Source organism: Salvia miltiorrhiza, chromosome 8, assembly GCF_028751815.1.
Source record: "Salvia miltiorrhiza cultivar Shanhuang (shh) chromosome 8, IMPLAD_Smil_shh, whole genome shotgun sequence".
NCBI classification, from domain to species: Eukaryota; Viridiplantae; Streptophyta; class Magnoliopsida; order Lamiales; family Lamiaceae; genus Salvia; species Salvia miltiorrhiza.
The window spans coordinates 20,919,469-20,940,858 of record NC_080394.1 but is presented as its reverse complement, the minus strand read 5'-3'; the positions used below and the strand labels follow the sequence as shown (position 1 = coordinate 20,940,858).

General features: G+C 36.6%; 1 protein-coding gene across 3 annotated transcripts; it reads left to right on the top strand.

Annotated features, from left to right (window-relative positions):
• The first annotated feature begins 7,804 nt into the window (after nt 1-7,804).
• Nucleotides 7,805-15,195, top strand: LOC131001791 (uncharacterized). Of its 3 annotated transcripts, XM_057928385.1 has the most exons (19): nt 7,862-8,016; nt 8,122-8,182; nt 8,421-8,457; nt 8,541-8,680; nt 8,854-8,949; nt 9,230-9,308; nt 9,458-9,591; nt 10,233-10,372; nt 10,939-10,989; nt 11,153-11,235; nt 11,333-11,387; nt 11,870-11,984; nt 12,312-12,798; nt 12,877-13,090; nt 13,235-13,305; nt 13,800-13,968; nt 14,081-14,210; nt 14,349-14,461; nt 14,492-15,195. In XM_057928385.1, exons 1-19 carry the CDS (start codon nt 7,918-7,920, stop codon nt 15,035-15,037), a joined length of 2,820 nt encoding a protein of 939 aa, XP_057784368.1. In that variant the 5' UTR covers nt 7,862-7,917; the 3' UTR covers nt 15,038-15,195. The 3 variants fall into 3 exon arrangements, with proteins under 3 accessions (XP_057784366.1, XP_057784368.1, XP_057784367.1); XM_057928383.1 differs by having other exon boundaries at nt 7,805-8,016; nt 14,349-15,195; XM_057928384.1 differs by having other exon boundaries at nt 8,541-8,671; nt 14,349-15,195.
• Nucleotides 15,196-21,390: the final 6,195 nt, after the last annotated feature.

Genomic DNA, 21,390 nt, shown 5'->3' with positions numbered 1-21,390 from the left:
CAAACACAAACACAAATAGAAATTTACACCAAAATCGGTAAATTAAGCCATTAACCAAATTAACATGTACTACTAATTAACGTCATATACAAATTTTGAACTTATAATTTTAACAAAATACTCCCTCCGTCCCATTGATCTTGTCCTGTATTCCTTTTTTGTTTGTCCCACGATCTTGTCCCATTTCTATAAATGGCAACAATTAACTAAACAATAATACTCAATCCGTCCCAATATTGTTGGCCACATTCTTTTCGGTACGAAGATTAAGAAAGGGGATTGTTATGTGTTAATTAAATGTGGTCCATCAAAATTAAAGAGTTAATTAAGTCTTTCTTGAACCTAAATCTGTCTTCTTCTCCATTTTCCGGCCGACGTTGACGTCGGCGGCGGCACCAGTGCCGGCGACAATCGCCCCAAATTTTCTTGCTATGCGAGTTCGTCTGTCACCAAGAAACCACAAACCAAAAAATCAAAAACCAAATCAAAGCTACTGTCGCCGGAAATCGAAAATCAAATCGAAGCTGCGCCGACGTTTGCCACCCTCGCCCCTCACCCAAATCGGTGCACAGGCGAGCCCTAGCCCTAGCACCCAAATCGGCGCATAAATGAGAAAATACTAAACAAAAGTGCCGATTCAATTATGAAAATGCAAGCACATATTCCATTTTGAAAATTCTTTAAGCATTTAAGGACAGATTCTTGAAGGAAAAAAGATTTCTAGGGTTTGAGTGCGGCTGACAAACATGGTTTTCGTACCTCAATTCCACATGATTTGTTGTCATTTTCCTTCATGTTTTGTTTGCCAATGCGTGTTTGTACCATAATGTTGAGTTTTATGAAGATTTGATGTCTTGGTGTAGTTTTGGAGTAATTTCAGGAAAAATCAAGGATTAATTGGAGGATTTTGAAGACATGAGATCGAAGTACGTCTCGAGAGGAATCCGTGAGCGCAAACGGCGACCAAATCCGAGTCCGGACGAGGGAGAACGGAGCAAAACGAGCGGACTGTGCAAAACGCCCAGTACCCCGCGGTCACCACCCGCGGCCGCGGGGTAAGACCGCGGGTCAGCTGTTCCCGACTCAGGAGACACCCGCGGTCACCACCCGCGGCCGCGGGGCGGGACCGCGGGTCCCCTGAGCATTCCCCACGTTTGAAGGCCGCGGACGCGGGCCGTGACCGCGGGAAAAGGGCGGGGCTCCCCCAAGTGGACCCCAAACGCGATTTTAGCCTCAAAACTCCATTTTTCTCTTCTTTTCCCCAATCATTCACCACACACACCCACTTCATCTTCCCCAACTCTCCAATCCCAAACCCTAGCCTCCATTCTCTACCATTTTTTCTCTCTTCCACACACAAAAACAACACCAAAATCAAATAAAGAAGGGGAAGACTTGGAAAGGAGCTCATCAAGACTACATAATTGAAGATCAAGATTATAGGATTTGTCTATGAATCTCTATCTCTCTATATCTTTATTTATGTTTTCTTATGACTTGAGATTTGCTTTTATTATGAATATGCTTGGCTAAAATCTCTTATCTTAGGGATTAGATTAGATGGATTTGTAATGGATTGATTTCTTTGTTCAATATATATCTTGATTGTGCTTATTGTTATCTTTTCAAGTCCTAGATTTATCTCTTGTATGATTGGTTGGCCACCTTTTGTGCATTTCTAATTTGTGATTTGAATCGGGAGAGGATAATTACAATAGATTAGGAGTTTGATACATATCATCTCAATAAACCGGGAGGTTGAGAGGTGGGTGAGGGCTTGTTGATCTTTTGTGCTCTTGGGAGTTATAGGTTAGAAATTGACCGGGGACGGCAATTATGACCCGTAATCTACTGTTTTAGTCGTCCGGGAGGGGGCTAAAACTAGTGGGGAGATCGCCCTAGATAAGTAGGCCATATCAAGATTTATATTGATTTAGATTGAAGTTCATTACGATCCATCGAAATCTAGTCCCTAGGATAACTTTCCTTTGAGTCATTCCCCAATTTATTAACTAAGTTTATATTTTTGTTATTTAGTTTGCTTGCTTTAATTTAACTTTGATTTAACCTTCAATATCTCTTCATCTTTGGTTGTCTAAATAGATTGAAAACAACTTATTAATGGTATTTAGAAGTTTGAATTCACCAATCCTTGTGGGATACGACCTTGCTTCCCTTATATTGCAACTACACCGTATACTTGCGGCGTGGTGAAAATAATTGCGAACAAGTTTTTGGCGCCGTTGCCGGGGATTGGTTGAGTTTTTACTTTTGATATTGTGAAAAGTTATTTTTATCTAATTTAGATATTGTTTTTATGTTTGTTTATTTATATGTTTATTTGTTTTTGTTAGAGAAAATTGCTCCACAACCGTAAAAGCGGCACCAAAAATGGATGATGGAAGGAATGAGTTGGTTGAGCAACTCCAACTACAATTGGCGTTGATGCAACTTAAGTTGCGTGTTTTGGAAGCCAAAAGAAATTGTAGGCAACCAATGATCCAAAAAGCCTTCCAACCAACACCTTCCTATGGTGACTTTTATGACATGGGGTGCAATGCCATGGAGTGGCAATCACCATTGGAGTATGAGGACCATTTCAATAGTTGGAATTATGAAATTTCTTATTCCACTCAAGAAGGCTTCCAAGGGGGAAATCGATACTATCAAGAGGAGAAATCAAATTCAAAAGACGATATCCTTCAATGCTTCATAGCTACACAAGCTTGGATAGAAAAAAGTCTAGCAAAATCGGAGGTTATGCTAGAAGAGCAAAGAAGGTCTTTGGCTACCACTATGGAAAATCAAAAGCGAATTGATGATTTGTGCATGGCCATTAGCCTTCAAAATGGAACCTTGTATGAGGAACCAATGCCAATGCTAAGTGAAGAGCCTCAAGAAGTTGAAGAAGAGTATGAAGAAGATGAGGATCAATTCTCCAAACCCCTTGAAGTCGAGAGCCCAACTTTTCCGACACAACCTCTACAATTTCAAAAAGATGAAGATTTCACAAGCTTTAAAGAAAGCAAAGTCAAAAATTTTGTCGATCCTTACCTCGCCACAGGCGATTCTATGAAGGCTTGCTTCTTTCACTTTTATTTATCTTCATCTTTTGATTTTCACTTTGATTTGTCTAATAAGGAATTGTTTGAGTGTGGTGGTACTCTAGATGGTGAACGAGATTACCATGACGCCCGGGATGTCTCAAGAATTGCAAAGCCACCATATTTTTGGGTCGCGGTGGATGGAGCATGCAAATTTGATGAGAAATGGCCACCGCCTAAGCCTCCACCTCGTTTGTGAGTACGAGACAAGTAACCATTTTCTCCTTCATCCAAACTTATTTCTCCTTTGTGTGAAATAAGTTTGGGGGGAGGGTGAAGATGGGTTACTTATCTCGTTTATCCGTTGTTTATTTATTTAGTTAGTTTAGTTTTCGAATAATGAGATTTTGTCTCTGTTTTTGAGCTTTTCCTTGTCTTTTGTTTTTGAGCTTGATTGTTGAAAAACATGAGTTGGATGAAATGTGTGTTGGGCTTATGATATGAATGTTGCTTTTGAAAAGAAATTGTGTGTATCACTTGTGGATTATGCATGAAAAGTTTGAACTTGTGACAAGTGAGTTAAATGTTTTGCCTCCAAGAACTTGATAATGAGCTTGTAAGATTTGAGCCATTGATTGTCATATTATCACAATCTCATTTTGTTCTTGAGTGTAAATCGATTGAGCATGTATGTTGGTCTCTAGAACTTGCCATGAGTCCTCTCTTGAAAATAAAAGTAGATGTGTTATTAATATTGAAGTGATTTAAGGCCATCTTTGTTAGCCACTTGACCCCAATTGTGCCAAATTCTCATATGATCCTAGTTTACCCCTTTTGTGCCTTGTAGCCTTTCTTTGAATGAACCAATGATAAAGGGGTAGAACTTAGAGTGTTAGTGGTTGCTTTGATGAAGAAAAAAGTTTGGGAAATGATTGAAATTGCTTATCAAGCTTTGATTGTGTGAAAATCACTAATCCCCTATGAGCTCAAAAAGAAAAAGAAATGAAAATGAATGTGAATAAAAGAGCATAAAGGGGAGTGATTTGCCTTTTGAATCATAGCCATGATAGATATCACTAAGGATGAAAAGATGAAATGTAGGGATTTTGGTTATTGATTGATTTGAAAAGAACAATGGTGAGTATGACTTATTCAATTTGGGAATTATATATGAGTCACTTTGCCTATAAACACCTCACCTCACCAAAGAGCCCTCATTGCAACCTAAAGAAAAGCCCTTGTTGATCATTATTTATAACACATTGAAGCATAGAGAGTTAGGACAAATGGCAAGCCTATGGTAGATTGCATGCATTGTTTCGAATTGAGTGTAAACACGTCCATTCTAAACACTTGAGAGTCGAGTGCATCATTGAAACATTCACCTTGTGAGGATTCAAGCTTGGAGGCTATAATGTTGAACTTACTATCACTTGTGACTTCTTGAAATGCATATCTACTTGTGATACACTAGTGAAATATTTTGAAAAAATTGAAGCCCTTGAAATGACACCAATTCATTCTCACATGTTTGTTATCTTTTATTTCTCTTCTCTTTGTTGTTTGGGGACAAACAACGCTTTAAGTTTGGGGGCTTGACAAACATGGTTTTCGTACCTCAATTCCACATGATTTGTTGTCATTTTCCTTCATGTTTTGTTTGCCAATGCGTGTTTGTACCATAATGTTGAGTTTTATGAAGATTTGATGTCTTGGTGTAGTTTTGGAGTAATTTCAGGAAAAATCAAGGATTAATTGGAGGATTTTGAAGACATGAGATCGAAGTACGTCTCGAGAGGAATCCGTGAGCGCAAACGGCGACCAAATCCGAGTCCGGACGAGGGAGAACGGAGCAAAACGAGCGGACTGTGCAAAACGCCCAGTACCCCGCGGTCACCACCCGCGGCCGCGGGGTAAGACCGCGGGTCAGCTGTTCCCGACTCAGGAGACACCCGCGGTCACCACCCGCGGCCGCGGGGCGGGACCGCGGGTCCCCTGAGCATTCCCCACGTTTGAAGGCCGCGGACGCGGGCCGTGACCGCGGGAAAAGGGCGGGGCTCCCCCAAGTGGACCCCAAACGCGATTTTAGCCTCAAAACTCCATTTTTCTCTTCTTTTCCCCAATCATTCACCACACACACCCACTTCATCTTCCCCAACTCTCCAATCCCAAACCCTAGCCTCCATTCTCTACCATTTTTTCTCTCTTCCACACACAAAAACAACACCAAAATCAAATAAAGAAGGGGAAGACTTGGAAAGGAGCTCATCAAGACTACATGATTGAAGATCAAGATTATAGGATTTGTCTATGAATCTCTATCTCTCTATATCTTTATTTATGTTTTCTTATGACTTGAGATTTGCTTTTATTATGAATATGCTTGGCTAAAATCTCTTATCTTAGGGATTAGATTAGATGGATTTGTAATGGATTGATTTCTTTGTTCAATATATATCTTGATTGTGCTTATTGTTATCTTTTCAAGTCCTAGATTTATCTCTTGTATGATTGGTTGGCCACCTTTTGTGCATTTCTAATTTGTGATTTGAATCGGGAGAGGATAATTACAATAGATTAGGAGTTTGATACATATCATCTCAATAAACCGGGAGGTTGAGAGGTGGGTGAGGGCTTGTTGATCTTTTGTGCTCTTGGGAGTTATAGGTTAGAAATTGACCGGGGACGACAATTATGACCCGTAATCTACTGTTTTAGTCGTCCGGGAGGGGGCTAAAACTAGTGGGGAGATCGCCCTAGATAAGTAGGCCATATCAAGATTTATATTGATTTAGATTGAAGTTCATTACGATCCATCGAAATCTAGTCCCTAGGATAACTTTCCTTTGAGTCATTCCCCAATTTATTAACTAAGTTTATATTTTTGTTATTTAGTTTGCTTGCTTTAATTTAACTTTGATTTAACCTTCAATATCTCTTCATCTTTGGTTGTCTAAATAGATTGAAAACAACTTATTAATGGTATTTAGAAGTTTGAATTCACCAATCCTTGTGGGATACGACCTTGCTTCCCTTATATTGCAACTACACCGTATACTTGCGGCGTGGTGAAAATAATTGCGAACAGCGGCGACGACGCGCACAGGGTTCTGAAGGCGGCGGCGGCGAGTGGGGTAGCGGCTGTACATCAGAGACGAGGCCACCGGCAGCAAGCCATGCTTGGTACTCAGTATCATCGCCGATGGACTCCGAAATACCAACATATTTTGTGTATTTCTCGGCTTCAAACTGAGCAAAATTGTAAAAGATGGCTTCTTCGACAGATCCGGGTGCCGGCGCCGTTAAAGGTGGAGTAGGGGTCGGCGGCGACCACGGGTCAACAGATCCAGGTGCCGGAGTCGAATCTACAAAAGATTCAGTCTCCGGCACCATGGATTCTGTCTCCACCACGAATGAATCAGTCTGCGGCACGAATGAATTGGTCTCCGGCACGACCTCGTCAAGAGAAGCAACATACTTCTTGACGACTTCTTCCATGGAGGGGTACACAGAAAAAGACTCGATTTCCTCCGATTGAACAACCCACTCCCTTGAATAGGTGGGAGGAGACGTCGGAAGAGAAGCCATTGAACGGTGGGAGGAAGAAGAAGATCGGAGTAGGGAGTAGAGGGAATCGGCGCCGCTCAAGAAATTAGGGTTTCAACCAATCAAGTATGAATTCCCATTTTAGGGAATAAAATAGGTAGGCAACCCTAGGATAGGTGGGCCGAAAAAGGCAACTAAATTTATTTAGGCTGTTAGCCCAATTTAATTAGATGTTGTTAATTGGTGAGATTAATTAATGATGTGAAGGTAATATGGTGGGCCCAAGTGGTAAAAGGTGGTAATTTAAAAAGTAAGGGATGATATGTATGTCCAAAAAGCAGAGTAGGAAGTTAATTGGTGGACAAAATTTTAGAGGCAAACAGGAAGTTGATTCGTGGACGGAGGGAGTATTTTTATTACCTACACACTTAAAACACTAATAATATTCTCCTTAATAACCGTGCCGAAACCAAATGGGACAAGCCCAATGGGACGGAGGGAGTACTTAATTGGGTTAGCCTTCGTTTTCAGTTTGAAACGACAATACCCACCAACAACAATCTCGGCTACAACAATCTACGGCGTATGATCGGCGTTGGTGACTTACCGGACAAGAGAGGCAGCAAGCAGGTCTCTTCCGATTCAGCGGATGAGACAGCGGCAGAGGTGGACGTGAGCGGTGAGCCGTTGGAGAGTGGTGACTGGTGGTGAGTCGTCGGTGATTGGCCGCGCCGCCGTGGCCGTTGCCTGTCAGAATTGAGACGAGACGTGTGGCCGGTGTGGGAGGGGTGGGTTTCCACTTTCCAGATTTGAAATTGAAACAAGAGTGTGCGCATTATGTGGCGCTGGGTTGTAATGACTCTTTGACTCAAAACCCTAAAGGCGGAAAAATATTTAGAAATTAGAATAATTATTTAATAAAAATAATAATATTAAAATTATTAATTCTATCAGGTTACCTGAACCCGACACGAACCCAACACGAACCCGACACGAAATTATCAGGTCCTTATCAGATCGACCCGATAAGGACCCAAACCTTATCGTGCAGGTCACTAACCCATTAATTTCGTGCGATTTCGTATCGTGTCGAAAATTACCAGCCCTAATGATTTCTTTTTGGAGCCCAAATCTTAAGCTCCAAAGCTTCATCAATGTGTATTAACTGTTATTATGGAATAGATTCTAACAAATGTTATCTAATTATATTAAAAAAAAAGTTGAGAAAAAAGTTAAACTGCTTAATCAGCAAGTTTGTGTTTTAGGGCCAACGGGCCACTATTTATAGATATATATCGTCTAATTTCCTTTTCAAGTAGAAGCACCAATGGGAAAAAACAAGAGCATGAAGGGTGGTGGTGAAAATCAGCAATCTCCTTCTACCATTTTCGTTGCGAATTTGCCATTTTCATTAACTAACGCTCAGGTAACTTCTCAAATACTGATTGTTTGCTCTGGGATATTTCTGTAGAAAATGTCATAATAAGCTCTAGAGAGATTAATATTTTGGTTTATTGTCTTAATATTGTAGTTGGAAGAAGCGTTCAGTGATGTCGGACCAATAAGACGATGCTTTATGGTTATGAAGAAGGGTATGCTCCTTGAGCTGTTATTTGGGAGATGACATTTTATGAACCAAGTTAATCTTTTAAAACAGTCCCTAATTCAATGAGTGTCCCGATTTTCTATGAGAATTTAGGGTTTGATACTAGAATAGTTTCGTGAAAGATTATTTGGAATTTATGTTGCTTGAATTAATTCTTGAGGCTAGTTTATACCATTTTTTTCTTCTAAATTCCTGCTTCTCATTGCTGTTTGTTTATATGCTAGGGTCCACTGAACATCGAGGATTTGGCTATGTTCAATTGTAAGTTGCTTTTGGATATTGAGTAATCATTTTGTCTGAACTGGCACTGTCTGGCTAATACTGGATTTCGAATTTGAATACAGTGCTGTTGTTGAAGATGCTAATCGTGCCATTGAGCTGAAAAATGGTTCAACTCTTGGTGGTAGAAAGATTGTGGCTAAACTAGCTACACATCGTGCTCCTCTTGAGCAACGCCGAGCTAAAGAGAATCAAGGTCTTGTGAGTATGTTATTGGACAACATGCTCTTATATGTAGAATTTTGCGTTGTATAGAGTATAATTAAATTTGTGGTTGGAGTTAATGTGTTATTTCTTGTTCGTGCTTCTCCATATTATGTGATCAGATTGGAGAAGTAATGACAATGTTTCATTCTTTTGTTTTTTTCACTATTTTAGGTCAACCTGAGGAAGCTGTCCAAACAAAGGATGACAAAGCTGCTGAAACTGCAGTTGCAGAAAAACCGGATAAGACTCCAAGTATTAAAGAAAAAGGTCCTGCTTCTGAATTGCTCAGATTTAGGGAGTGCTTGGAACTTTAGGGTAATGCATATGCAGTTGATGAGGAATGAATTTCATAACCCCCTCTTGTAGGGGGTGTGTTGCATTCCCAGTTGCAAGTGATTGTTGGGGAACCATTACCTGACGCAAAAAGAATACCATACTTTATTGCCATTCCCCATCTCCTAAAGCTCCACACCAAGCACATCCCTTTACATGCTCACACATTAAATTTCCATTTATGGTTTGATTATTATCAATTTGTAATGATTAGGTGAGGCGAGGGAGAAAAGAAAAAGGAAGGATATTTCAACTGCTACCCCCGGCGAAGCAAAAATATCTGAGAAACAAAGGTTCAGTTCAAGTATTAGATCTTTTATTTGTATATAAGTATTTGATAAACATCGTGGTTGAGAATTCTAGATGCAATCATTGTATTGAAGTTTTCAATTAGCCCACTCAATCAATTGTTGTGGTCTAACTTTAAATTAATGTTAAACAGGGTTGCTAAGACTGTCATATTTGGTAGTCTCCTTGATAACGATATGGCCGAGGAAGTTCATCGTCTAGCAAGAGAGATTGGTACTGTATGCTCTGTCACTTACCCACTTCCAGAGGGAGAACTTCAACACCATGGTAAGAAGAAACTTGAAGAATCTTTTTCCTAGTGAACATTCAATCATGAGACATATGATAGATTCAGGGATCTCTCCGTTTCATTCTTTCTGGCCCTTACAAGCAAATGAATCCTGTATAAGGCTTTAGGTTGTGAGAATAATATAAATAAGTTTCAGTTCTGAAGATTGCTACCTGCCCCAAATTAATTCTAAAATATCTGAAAAAACCCTCAGGACCTGTGACCTGTGTTATATTCGTTTGGTACATGAGATGGATAGAGTTACTTTATTTTGGTGAATATGCTTTACATATAGTTCTCCACAATATTTCACCAATATTATTATGTTATTGATACTTTCACTGGCTTTCTCATGTTTTTGGGACCCTTAATGTTGTAATGCCTACCACACTCTTCTTTGCATTTCCATTCTATTTTGCTCGCTTAATTGACAGCTTCAGACTTGCCCATACTCGCAATGCTGTATGCTATCTGTAGTTTTAATTGAAATTCAACCATATCTAGTTGAAAGATGTAGCAGTACTTGTAAATGCTGTTTGTTTTATATCCTACCTTTTAATTTCTCATGTTCTTTAGGCTTTGAATGCTTGTACATGGTATTGGTGTGGTAATATGTACTGGTTTATATAAAAATTTTCAGGGCTAGCTCAAGATGGATGCAAAATGAATGCCTCCTCTGTACTTTATACAAGTGTAAAATCAGCTCGTGAGTGTGTAGCAGCACTACATCAGAAAGAGATACAAGGGAGATCTGTTTGGGCACGCCAACTTGGTGGAGAGGTACAGATACATATTGTTCTCAGGATTTTCCCATTTGATGTGCAAATTGTGTGACGATCTTTACTTACAAAAAGAGGCACTGTTATGGACTTTTGTTTCACTTCTTGTATGGATTTTATGAGTCTCTAAACTTTGCATCTTTGTTTTGTAAAACATGTCTTTGGTTGTAGGGTTGGTTGGCGGAGGTTAAGTCTGTATTGCCAGTATTCTACTTGACCACTTAATTCTAACAAGTTCAACAAAAAACAAAATAATGTGGTTTTTGTTTTATCGGTTTGGAATTCTGACTAACTCCATTGTTCAATACAAACAATTTGGGGCTCAGCTTATATGGGATAACTTAACAGTCCAATGTTATTCAGCACCGATGTAAATCTTTGTATAAGATGTTCCATTTTCTTGGCTTAACCTCCATGTTTTGTAGCTTAAACATGTATAGTTGTTGGTTGCCACTTATTGGTTCAGTTCCTATTAGACGTTATCTGTTGTTTCTTCTGGATTTGCTTTTGTTAGTTATCATGATTTTTCACCAAGAAATGTTTTGAATGTTGAATGTGTTGTTCCAGGGCTCTAAAACTCAGAAGTGGAAGCTTATTGTGAGAAATCTTCCATTCAAGGTTCTTGTCATTTACTTAAGACATTTTGATTTTTAAGTTTGATAATCACTGGTCTGTATTTTCAGTGCTTGCTTTAAACTCTTTTGGAAGATATTTCTTTGTGTCTTTTAATCTCTGCTGGCTAGTATCCTTATTGTCAGTCTTGTTGACTATTTCTTTGTAGGCTAAAGTAGCTGAGATAAGAGAGATGTTTGGTGCTGTAGGATTTGTATGGGATGTAGTTATTCCTAAAAATCCTGAGACTGGGTATTCCTATGTACATTTGTCTCTTTGTTTGAGCTATTCTTCCCTTGAGCTGCATCTATAGTTTTACTTATTCTTTGCTTCTATTTGCCTTTTACAGGTCATCCAAAGGATTCGCATTTGTTAAATTCACATCAAAGCAAGATGCAGAAAAAGTATGTTTTGCTGAAAAACTTGATATGGAATTTCCTATTTGGTAATGTGGTCAACTAGCGTAGAAATTAGCTTGTCATTTTTAATTTTTATAGATAAAGAAACCATGATAAAGAAAGAGTAAGTTAAAGATTCGAGATTGATAGCATAGAAATTGCCTAAAATGTACTCCTATAAGGTTCTGCTCGTATGATGAATAATACACCTATGTATTGTTGTCTGCTGCTATTATTCTCCAGAGACTTGTTATAAATTTTGATGGAAAAGATAGTCTGGCGCTTGGGGCCATACACATAGCTAATACATTTGTGCCATATATAAAATTTAGGAAAAAGGGTGGAAATGACTATAACTTTTAGTCATTAATAACTTGCAGACGTTCTGCGAGGGATATTCTCCCAGACATAACTGCTGTCTGAATTTATGCTGTAATCATTAAGCTTTTCAGGACATGATTGGTATATCTTTGATTTTATTCGTGCAGGCCATCCAAAACTTAAATGGGAAAAAATTTGGTAAAAGACCAATTGCTGTTGATTGGGCTGTTTCAAAAAAGATCTATGCTTCTGGCAATGATACTGCTACCGCCACAGGAGATGGTATTCTCCATTTTCCTCCTCTTTGGAGTCTACTTAGCTTTCTCATGCCTTCTATCTTCACTTTTTTCTGTTTTTTTATTGCATACTCGCATGCCATGGGTTTTTATTTGCACAGTGCTTTATTCCGTGAGCCATCTTATGCAGTGGGATTTGGCTTTGTGTATATTGTCGTGCACAAGCCACAATGCCATGCACCACAAAATTTACCATCTTCTTTGTAGTTTTTTGTAATTTATCACTTAGTTGGTTGCCTTAAAATATCTTGAATACTAGTTACGATGGCATTGAATACTAAGTTCAACACAATCTGAGATGTGGTTTTTACAGGGAAAGAGGACGATGACGGAAGCAGTAGCGAATCAGAGGACAATGATGTAGAACCATTGAGAAAATCAGAAGTGGATAGTGATAATTCTGCTGATGAGTCCGATTCCTTTGACAAGGATGAGAGTAAAAGTGAAATTGATTTCGAAGAAGAGGCAGAGATTACAAAAAGTGTACTTCAGAACATTATTTCTTCATCTTCTGGAAATATTGCTGATGGTGATGATTCAGGACTGTCAAAAGGAAACATTGATAAATCCATGCCAGTCGAGAGTAAGTCATCTGATGCTTCGGACACCACGGCTGCCACCATCATGAGTGTTATTGAAGAAAAACCTAAAATAACTAAGCCTCAAGGAGAAGAAGAGTTACAGAGAACAATTTTCATTAGCAATCTTCCTTTTGATATCACTGTCGAAGAAGTGAAACAACGTTTTTCTGCATTTGGTGGAGTGGAGACTTTTATGTTAGTTCTTCATCCAGTAACGAAGTAAGGATGTTGCGTTTCATTTTATGGTTTATTATTTAGGTATAGTCAAAGGTTTACTTGAGCTTATCGTCTATGCAGGCGCCCAAGAGGAACTGGATTTCTCAAGTTTACAACAACAGATGCAGTCAGTGCTGCACTATCAGCAGCCAACACAGTAGCTGGTCTGGGGATCTTAATAAAAGGCCGACCAGTAAAAGTGCTGAAGGCTCTGGACAAAAAAACAGCTAATGATAAGGCACTGGAAAAGGCCAAGAAAGAGGATGGTGACCACCGCAATGTATACCTGGCTAAGGTTTGTCATCAGATTCTTCTCATTTCCTATCATTCGTCTACTTATTAACATTTGAAATGTTGATATAGAACATAACAAGGCATATACAGTTGTCATATGTTGAAGTGTAATAACACCCAGATTTATGTTGCGATCTCTTGACAGGAGGGTTATATAATGGAAGGAATGCCTGCTGCAGTAGGAGTTTCAGCCAGTGATATGTCAAAAAGGAAGAAGTAAGTGTTTGGAGCTCTTCTATAAATATGTACAGATGAAAATTTGGAAACATGGATATTTGTAGGATTACATGATTAAAGTACATTAAATAGATAAAGTTCTCTGTTCCACCAAATGTGGTTTAATTGTTGCCTTTCAGACTTCAAGATTGCTACTTATGTGATTGAAGCCTGTTAGGCTATGAAAGAGTGCTAGACATCTCTTCTGTATCAATATATTGGCCTTAATACCCTATAAGTGAATAAGCTCTGATGCATTTATCAAGATTAGTACCATGGATGGAGTTGGTTATGCATCTTCCGTAAGCACATTTTTTAATGTGCTTGGTGTCTATCAGATTATCTATATTTAGCTGTGTTAGTTTTGGAAAAATTAAAAAGACTGTTGTTCCTTTCTTAATTTTACTACCATGGAGCTATCATGTGCAGTAGTAGTTTTTTTTTTTTTTTTCTTTCTTTTTATGTATGATGATTCTGCCTGTCTCATATTGTAGGTTGCACGAAGATAAGATGTCTAAGCTTCAATCTCCAAACTTCCGTGTATCAAAGACAAGGCTTATCGTATACAATGTGCCAAAGACTAAGAATGAAAGAGATTTGAAAAAGCTTTTTATGGATGCAGTAATTTCTCGTGCAACAAAGCAAAAGCCCATCATTCGACAGGTTGAAACTGTTATTAGTAGCTAGTTTTCTTATGCGGATGCAGTTATTGTTGACATGCTTGATTTGTTTATTTGACATTAATTAATTTATTTAATTTATCCTGCAAGTAAAGATAAAGATCTTGAAGGATTCAAAAGACCGAAAAGAAGGTGAAAAAATTCGCCCACGTGGAGTGGCTTTCTTAGAGTTCACAGAGCATCAACATGCACTCGTGGCCCTGAGAGTTCTTAATAATAACCCTGGTCAGTCTTCCTCTAGCTAAATTATAATATCAATTACAATTATTAACAATGTTATTTGAGATCAGTACCACAACAAGGAAACTATACTCTTGCAATTTGTCTCAATAAAATTAATGCTGCATTGTTGAATGCTTATAGATATCTTCGGTCCTGAACATCGCCCCATTGTGGAGTTTGCACTAGATAACGTGCAGAAGCTGAAGCTTCGGGCAGAAAAGCTTCAAGCACAGCAACTGCAGGGTCCACACGATGCTAGAGGGAATTTTCGGCAAAATGATCATTTAGGCAGAGGGGGTTCTATTGCAAACTCGAACTCAAGAATACACAAGTCTAGAGACGGAGATGCCTCATTGAAGAGGACTTACGATAACAAAAGAGGGGAATTGGAGAACAAACGCAGTGAAGGAATGGTGGCTGAGGAAGGCGGCAACAAAAGGCAGAAAGGTCCTAGAAAAGATGCAAAGAGCCGAGTTTCTCCGGCCGTGATGAAAAAGCCCAACTTGCAAGTTTCTGATCAGCGGAAAGGAAGAGAGGCTGGTGGTCGGAAGCTTATACCAAGCAGTACTGTGAGCAAGAAAGAAGGAAGAGATGCCGGCATGCCAAGAAAAAGGATGCCTCTTGATCAATTGGAACGATCTACAGAAGGTGATGGCGGTGAACGCAACAGGAAACGCAGGAAAAGAAGCGACCCAGTGGGGCGTGACGTCACGGATAAACTGGACATGCTGATTGAACAGTACAGATCCAAATTCACTGGAAGCAGTTCTACCCAATCTGATGGCAAAAAGCAGGGTTCCAAGAGTCTTAAAAGATGGTTTCAATCATAATTTTGTCTTCACCCAATTTTAGCTGAATGCTTCTTTCCTTGAAATTTTGACCCAACTATACTTTGTTGTAACATGAAAACAAAGCAACAAAACTCCACTGAATGTGTTTGGTGCATCGACAATTGAAATGCATAGTGAATGGTGGATTTTGGAGCAGAGTTATTGTTGTCATTTCTTTTGCAGTGCCGTGATGGCCCTATTGAATTTCCATTTAGGACCATTACTCTTCAATCTCTCTCTCTCTCTCCCCAGCTAGATGAGTTTGTCTTTGGTAGGATTAGGAAGCCATAACGTGGGCTCTAGTTCTTTGAGTTGGATTGATACGCATTTTGCGATTTTATTTCATCTTACAAGATTTGAAGGATATAGCGACAAATATTCATTCAGTGACACACATCTACCAATTTACTTTCCTTACGGAATTTTGTGGACATGGCAAATATAAAAGAATCCATGTGAATAGATTCGTTTTTTTATATTGTACATATTCACATATATTATAAATAGGGTTTAATATATATTTTACACATTCACTCATATACACTATACAAATAGTATATATATATATATAAATATATATATATATAGAGAGAGAGAGAGAGTTCAATGGTGAAATGCAAATGTTGAAAAAAATGAGAAACAATTTCAACCACTAAAATAACTCAATTAAACGGTCAATAATTAAGAATTAATCTAGTGTCCAAAAATAAATCAACACTATTTTTGCGTGCTTAATACTCCCTCCGTTCCTCACAAATATACATATTTATTATCATATTCTTAAAAATTGTTATACTAAAATTAGCAATATAATATTTAATTTTAATTTAATTATTATAAAACTTAATGTAAAAAAATGTTGTCAATAGGGTACACATTTTATTACATATTCATTATCATATTCTTAAAAATTGTTATACTATAATTAGCAATATAATATTTAATTTTAATTTAATTAGTATAAAACTTAATGTAAAAAAATGTTGTGAATAGGTTACACATTATATTATTAATTTTAATAAATATTATTCAATGAATATAATTTTAGAACTTTTTATAGCATCTCTATTTGGCTTTAAATTTCACATTTTTTCAACATATTGTAATTTAAAAATTTATTAAATTGCGAATTTATTAGAAAAAAGAAAAACCTAAGAAAACCCTTGAAAGCACAGAAAAAACAGATTAAGGGCCGGACCTCATTAAAACCTTTTTACGGAAAATCCAGGGGGAAAAACCGTAAAAAGGAAAAAGAGTACCCGTCTACCAAAAAAGGGGGAAGAGAGCGGAAGGGAAAGTTTCCGGAACTCTGGCCTAACCATCGTCCCCAAACGATCCCGGCTCCCTCCCCACGAAAGACAATGAGGCAAAGGGCCGGTGAGACGCCGTCGCCCAAAAGCCCACCAGAAAAAGCTACACGGCCGGTTAGACGCCGTCGCCGTTAGCACAAACCAAACAGACCAAACTAACGAAGGGAAGCTGCACGGCCGGTTATACGCCGTCGCCGTGAGCTTATCACCATCGCCAAGACCCAAACACACGAGGTAAAAACACGGCCGGTTATACGCCGTCGCCGGTATTACCCTATCAACAAGAAAGATCAACCTACGGCCTCCAGGTGTTCGACCAAAGACCTGCTGCAAAAAAGCAAAATTAAACTGCCCTCATCCCCCGAAGTTCCATCCGCCACCACCAAAGCTCCTGCAGTCCTCACGACTGTAATTTAAAAATTAATAACTGTAATTTTTATTATGAAAAGTTAATTTCTAGTAAATATTATTCGTTTTAAGATTATCTTACAATTATTAAATACTTTTTTAGTTTTTACTAATAGTTAATCACTTACAAAAAAACACTATTATTATTTTAAAAAGTATAGACAAACATCGTTTTAGAACGTGATAATTTGTTTCTTCAAATAAAATAATCTATTATCATTTCATATTAGTACTTTGGGTTCTATTGATAGAATTTTAATATAACGTAAATATAGATACATAATTTGATTTGTTTTTAGATGCTTAATTTGAAAATTAAAATATTAGGTGAGGAAGATGCAAAGAAGAAAAGGAAAATTTTAAAAGGGTTAAGGAAACGTTTGTGAAATCTTGGCTCTTAAGAAAAATAAATAATAAAAATAATTTAATATGCTATTATTTGAAAGAATATTTAAAACATTTAAATGATAATAATTTGTTTAATTCGTATTCATTTTTTACCTGCCACGTGTCGAATTAAAAGTATTTTTACTATCTTTCATTCAAGATCCATATTTCATATTTTATTAAGAATAAATTTACACCAAAATGAGAATATATGTCTTTTTAAAAGAAAGAGTTAAAAAAAAACATAAGTCACCCCATCTCATTTTTTCCACAACAAAATTAACTACCTGCACGTCCTTCAATTATATTGTAGTATTAGAAAGTTTTTCTTTTAAAATAACAGGCATTAATTACATTAATAAATAAAATTACGAAACTAACCTAATTTTTTCAAATTCCAATTATACCCTTCTAATTGAATTTATTTACATTTACTTTGCTCTTTATATATACTAGTGTACCTCCCGCGCTATGCGCGGTGAATGTAATTTTAGAAATATAAAAAATAGGATAAGAAAATAAATCAAATTCATAAAAAGAAAGAAGAAATATAAATTTAAAAATAGTTTGAAAGATATTTAAACACGTTACACATTTGAAGGAAAATTAGAAAATATTTATTTTTTGAATATGGTTAAACTTTAAATGATAACAACTTCTTTATTTTCGATTAATTTTTGATATATTATATACCAAATTGAAGATCTTTTTATGATCTTTAATTTAAGATGCATTTTATATATTATTATATTCATAGTAAAGTTATAAAATAAATAGAAAAGAAAATACTCCCTCCGTCCCAGCTTTTTGTATCCACTTTTAGTAGTATTTACAACTAAAAGTGGATACAAAAAGCTGGGACGGAGGGAGTATGTGTTGTGTATTTTTTTAGACGAAAATATATTTTATATATATATTGAATGAGAACAAAAAATAGATTGAGAAGTAAGTGGAATCGATTGAAACAAATAAATTAACCACTAATTAAATATTAATTATTAAGATTTTTTACAATTAAAAAATTACCCTTTAAATTGATTTTATTGACATTTATTTCTCTTTTTATATATACTAAGCGACACTCTAGCGCCGCATCCCTTCTTGGGTGCCAGCTTAAGCTAGCGCTAACAACTTTAATTTAGGATACACATTTGAATGGTGCAATTATAACATGTCCAAAATGCCATTCTTTTACAGCTTTACTTGTACACCTCCCGTGCGATGCACGAAAATACTATATATATTGTAGATTTACTATTATATTAATAAATATAAAATTTGTAAATATATTATTTTTATTAAGTAATAATGAGATATGAATTTATTTAAAAATATATATGCATTGTATATATACTTTTTTGAAGATTTATATTTAATATTGGCAAATTTTTCAATCACGAAGAATTAAGCGGTAGGGTCAAATGTGTGCTTGCACTGTGCACGGCATGCCCAATTCCTCCCCCCCCATTTATTTCCTTTCCACTCCTATCAATCGAACAAATTTTTTTTTTTGTTATTAAAATTGTCATTTGCATAATTAAAATGTAATGTACTATCATTTATTTTTGTGCACAGTCTCATTTATTTTTATAAAAAATATCTTTGCGAAAGATGATCATTTGCTTTTATAAAAAATTGCACATGGATTATCACGATACATTATATAATATATATGAAACACTTTTATAATTATTTGTTGGGTCCGGGGGGTCTCGAATAGGTGTATGGGGGGGGGGGGGAATACACCTATAGGCTATTTTTATGACTATCTACAAACCTCAATCAGAGGGATCTCAGTCAGAGATAGAAACGAAACTTTACACGCAAACAAGACACCTGTTTAACCGAAATAAGTGATGACCAACAGGGTTGACGACTGATACTGAAAGCTCTTCAGTAAAGAGTTATCAGTTAAGTCACTGGAACTTAACTGATCCACGTAAGGGCTTCAGTCGTGTTTGCAGAGATGAAGATGATATCTCTCTTCCTTACTATCAGAGGATAGCGAGTCAGATTGATATCATACGCAGCGGAAATTAAACTTAGTTTCGAATAGCCTCGGTGGAGCAGATAGTTGGATTAAGGTTTCTCTTTTCAGTTAGTCAGCATTCAGTTTTATCAATTGAAATAACACAGTTATGAATATAAAACTGAAAGCTGTAAATAACACAGAGACTTTTACGTGGTTCGGAAAAACTCTTTCCTACATCCACGGCTGGTTGATCAGACCAACAATCCACTCCGCAAGTGCTTCCCGGGTGCACTGCAAACCGTGAACTGAAGATAGCTCTCTCTTCAGCACCTACACACCTCGCGTAGGGTTTCCCTACCTACACACCTCGCACAGGATTTCAGCACCTACACAGCTCGCGCAGGATTTCCTTGCTAAGCACACCTCGTGCTCAGACTTCCCTATCAGAGTTCAGAACACCTTCTGAAACTCCGAGTCACTCAAACACTCTTATGGGGGAGAGGTTTAAACGAGTGCCAACTATACTTACAAAGAACAAGTTCTTTGAAGCAAGTTTGACCTTTGGCTTCTGGGTACACAGAATATATGCCTAGGGTCTAAGAGAATGTATGTAATCAGCAGTGACTGATTTTGGCTTTGGAATTCTCTTCTTCGATTCAAGCTTTGGGCGGTTTAAGCTTTAGGCTGAGTAGCTATTTCGGCAGAGCTTCAGCTTATGTCGTTGAATCGGTGAAGATTGAAGTGATCCTCGAGCGCTATTTGTAGGAGAACTCTTGAATAGATCCGTTGGCGTAAATCGTCCTCAAGATTTCTTCCGTCGGAGAGCAATTCGAATTTGGGCTGAGACTTCAATCTTCGAGGTTCCTTGTCTGTGTGGAAACGGCTCTCTTTGATGGACAGGAGATGTGACATCTCTGAAAAGTAACCACCAGATAGGAATGACCTCTGCAGAGATAAGATATTGAGATATCTCTGCATTTAATGCGGCTGTACTTGAGCGTACGTGGCTTCCTCTGAACGTTGGAAGATCAGTCCTACGAGGAATGTTCAACTGATACTTGACTTTGGTATCAGTCCATGGCGCGCATTAAATAATCAGTCTTCAACTGATTCTTCAACTGATACTTCAGTTGGTAACTGCAGTCTTCAGTCTTCAGTCTTTGACACCGCAACTAAACTAGAAACGAACTCTAACACTTGAGTTCAAAAACGATTCTAGTCTATTACATTTAAGTCCTATGAATTTTGGTATCATCAAAACAAGGGTTAGGATATTCCACAAGGTTCGCAACATTATTAATTTAACATAATAATACTAAAATTTAAATTAATAACAGCAACAAAATTAAAACATATATAGATTAAAACACAAATTTATGTGTCTAACATCTTAAAATTTATAAGATTACTGAGCTAGTGTTTCTTAAAATAAATTGTAATATATAATATGATATTATTTTATATAGATCACAAAATAATATTAATAATTTATGTTTAATATAAAATAAATATAAATATATAATTTGAAAATTTAAAATATCATAATTAAGAAAATAGAAAATTTAAAAAGTTCAAATATGATCCCTCATTTTAAGGAAAATATCACTTCTTAAAATATAAATTTTTAATATGTTAAAATTTTAAATCATCACAACTTTCTCATTTTAATGTTATTTTTACATATTATATATATATATATATATATATATATATATATATATATATATATATTACATAATGATCTTTCATTCAAAATGTATATTACATATTTTATCCAAATTAAAAGAAAATGAGAAAAATATGTTTTATCATTAAATTTACAACAATACTTACTAACATTAAAGTTGGCAGTTTTTCTCTAAAAAATGATGGCAGTTTTTGTTTTCTTTTTTGAATTAACAATTTCGGCTGTTTTTTAACCAACATTTTCGGCTGTTTTTAATTACATGGATTAAGCAATTTTTTCCCATAAATTCCAATTATATCCTTGCAATTAAAATTATTTACATTTACGACTTTGCTTTTTATATATATAAAGATAAAGATATGAATCTTGTATGGGAGCTATATATTCCTCACGCAATGCTTCATGTATAAATGATAGAAAATAAATAAAAATAAATTAGTGTGAACGATTTTTTTTCCAAATATTCTCCCTAATTAGATGTAAAGTAGGTTTCATTTCATTCTCATTACATTCGTTTCATAATCCAAGTTACATATATGATCTCATACTACAGAAGATACGAAAACTTGTAAATATGAATGAATTATGA

What these genes read in the sequence shown, in the direction of transcription:
- LOC131001791 (XM_057928383.1), top strand. Translation starts at nt 7,918, where the DNA reads ATGGGAAAAAACAAGAGCATGAAGGGTGGTGGTGAAAATCAGCAATCT. An exon ending in GGGAGAACTTCAACACCATG is followed by an intron (nt 9,592 to 10,232) that starts GTAAGAAGAAAC and finishes AAAAATTTTCAG; the next exon opens with GGCTAGCTCAAGATGGATGC. An exon ending in GTTCTTCATCCAGTAACGAA is followed by an intron (nt 12,799 to 12,876) that starts GTAAGGATGTTG and finishes TCGTCTATGCAG; the next exon opens with GCGCCCAAGAGGAACTGGAT.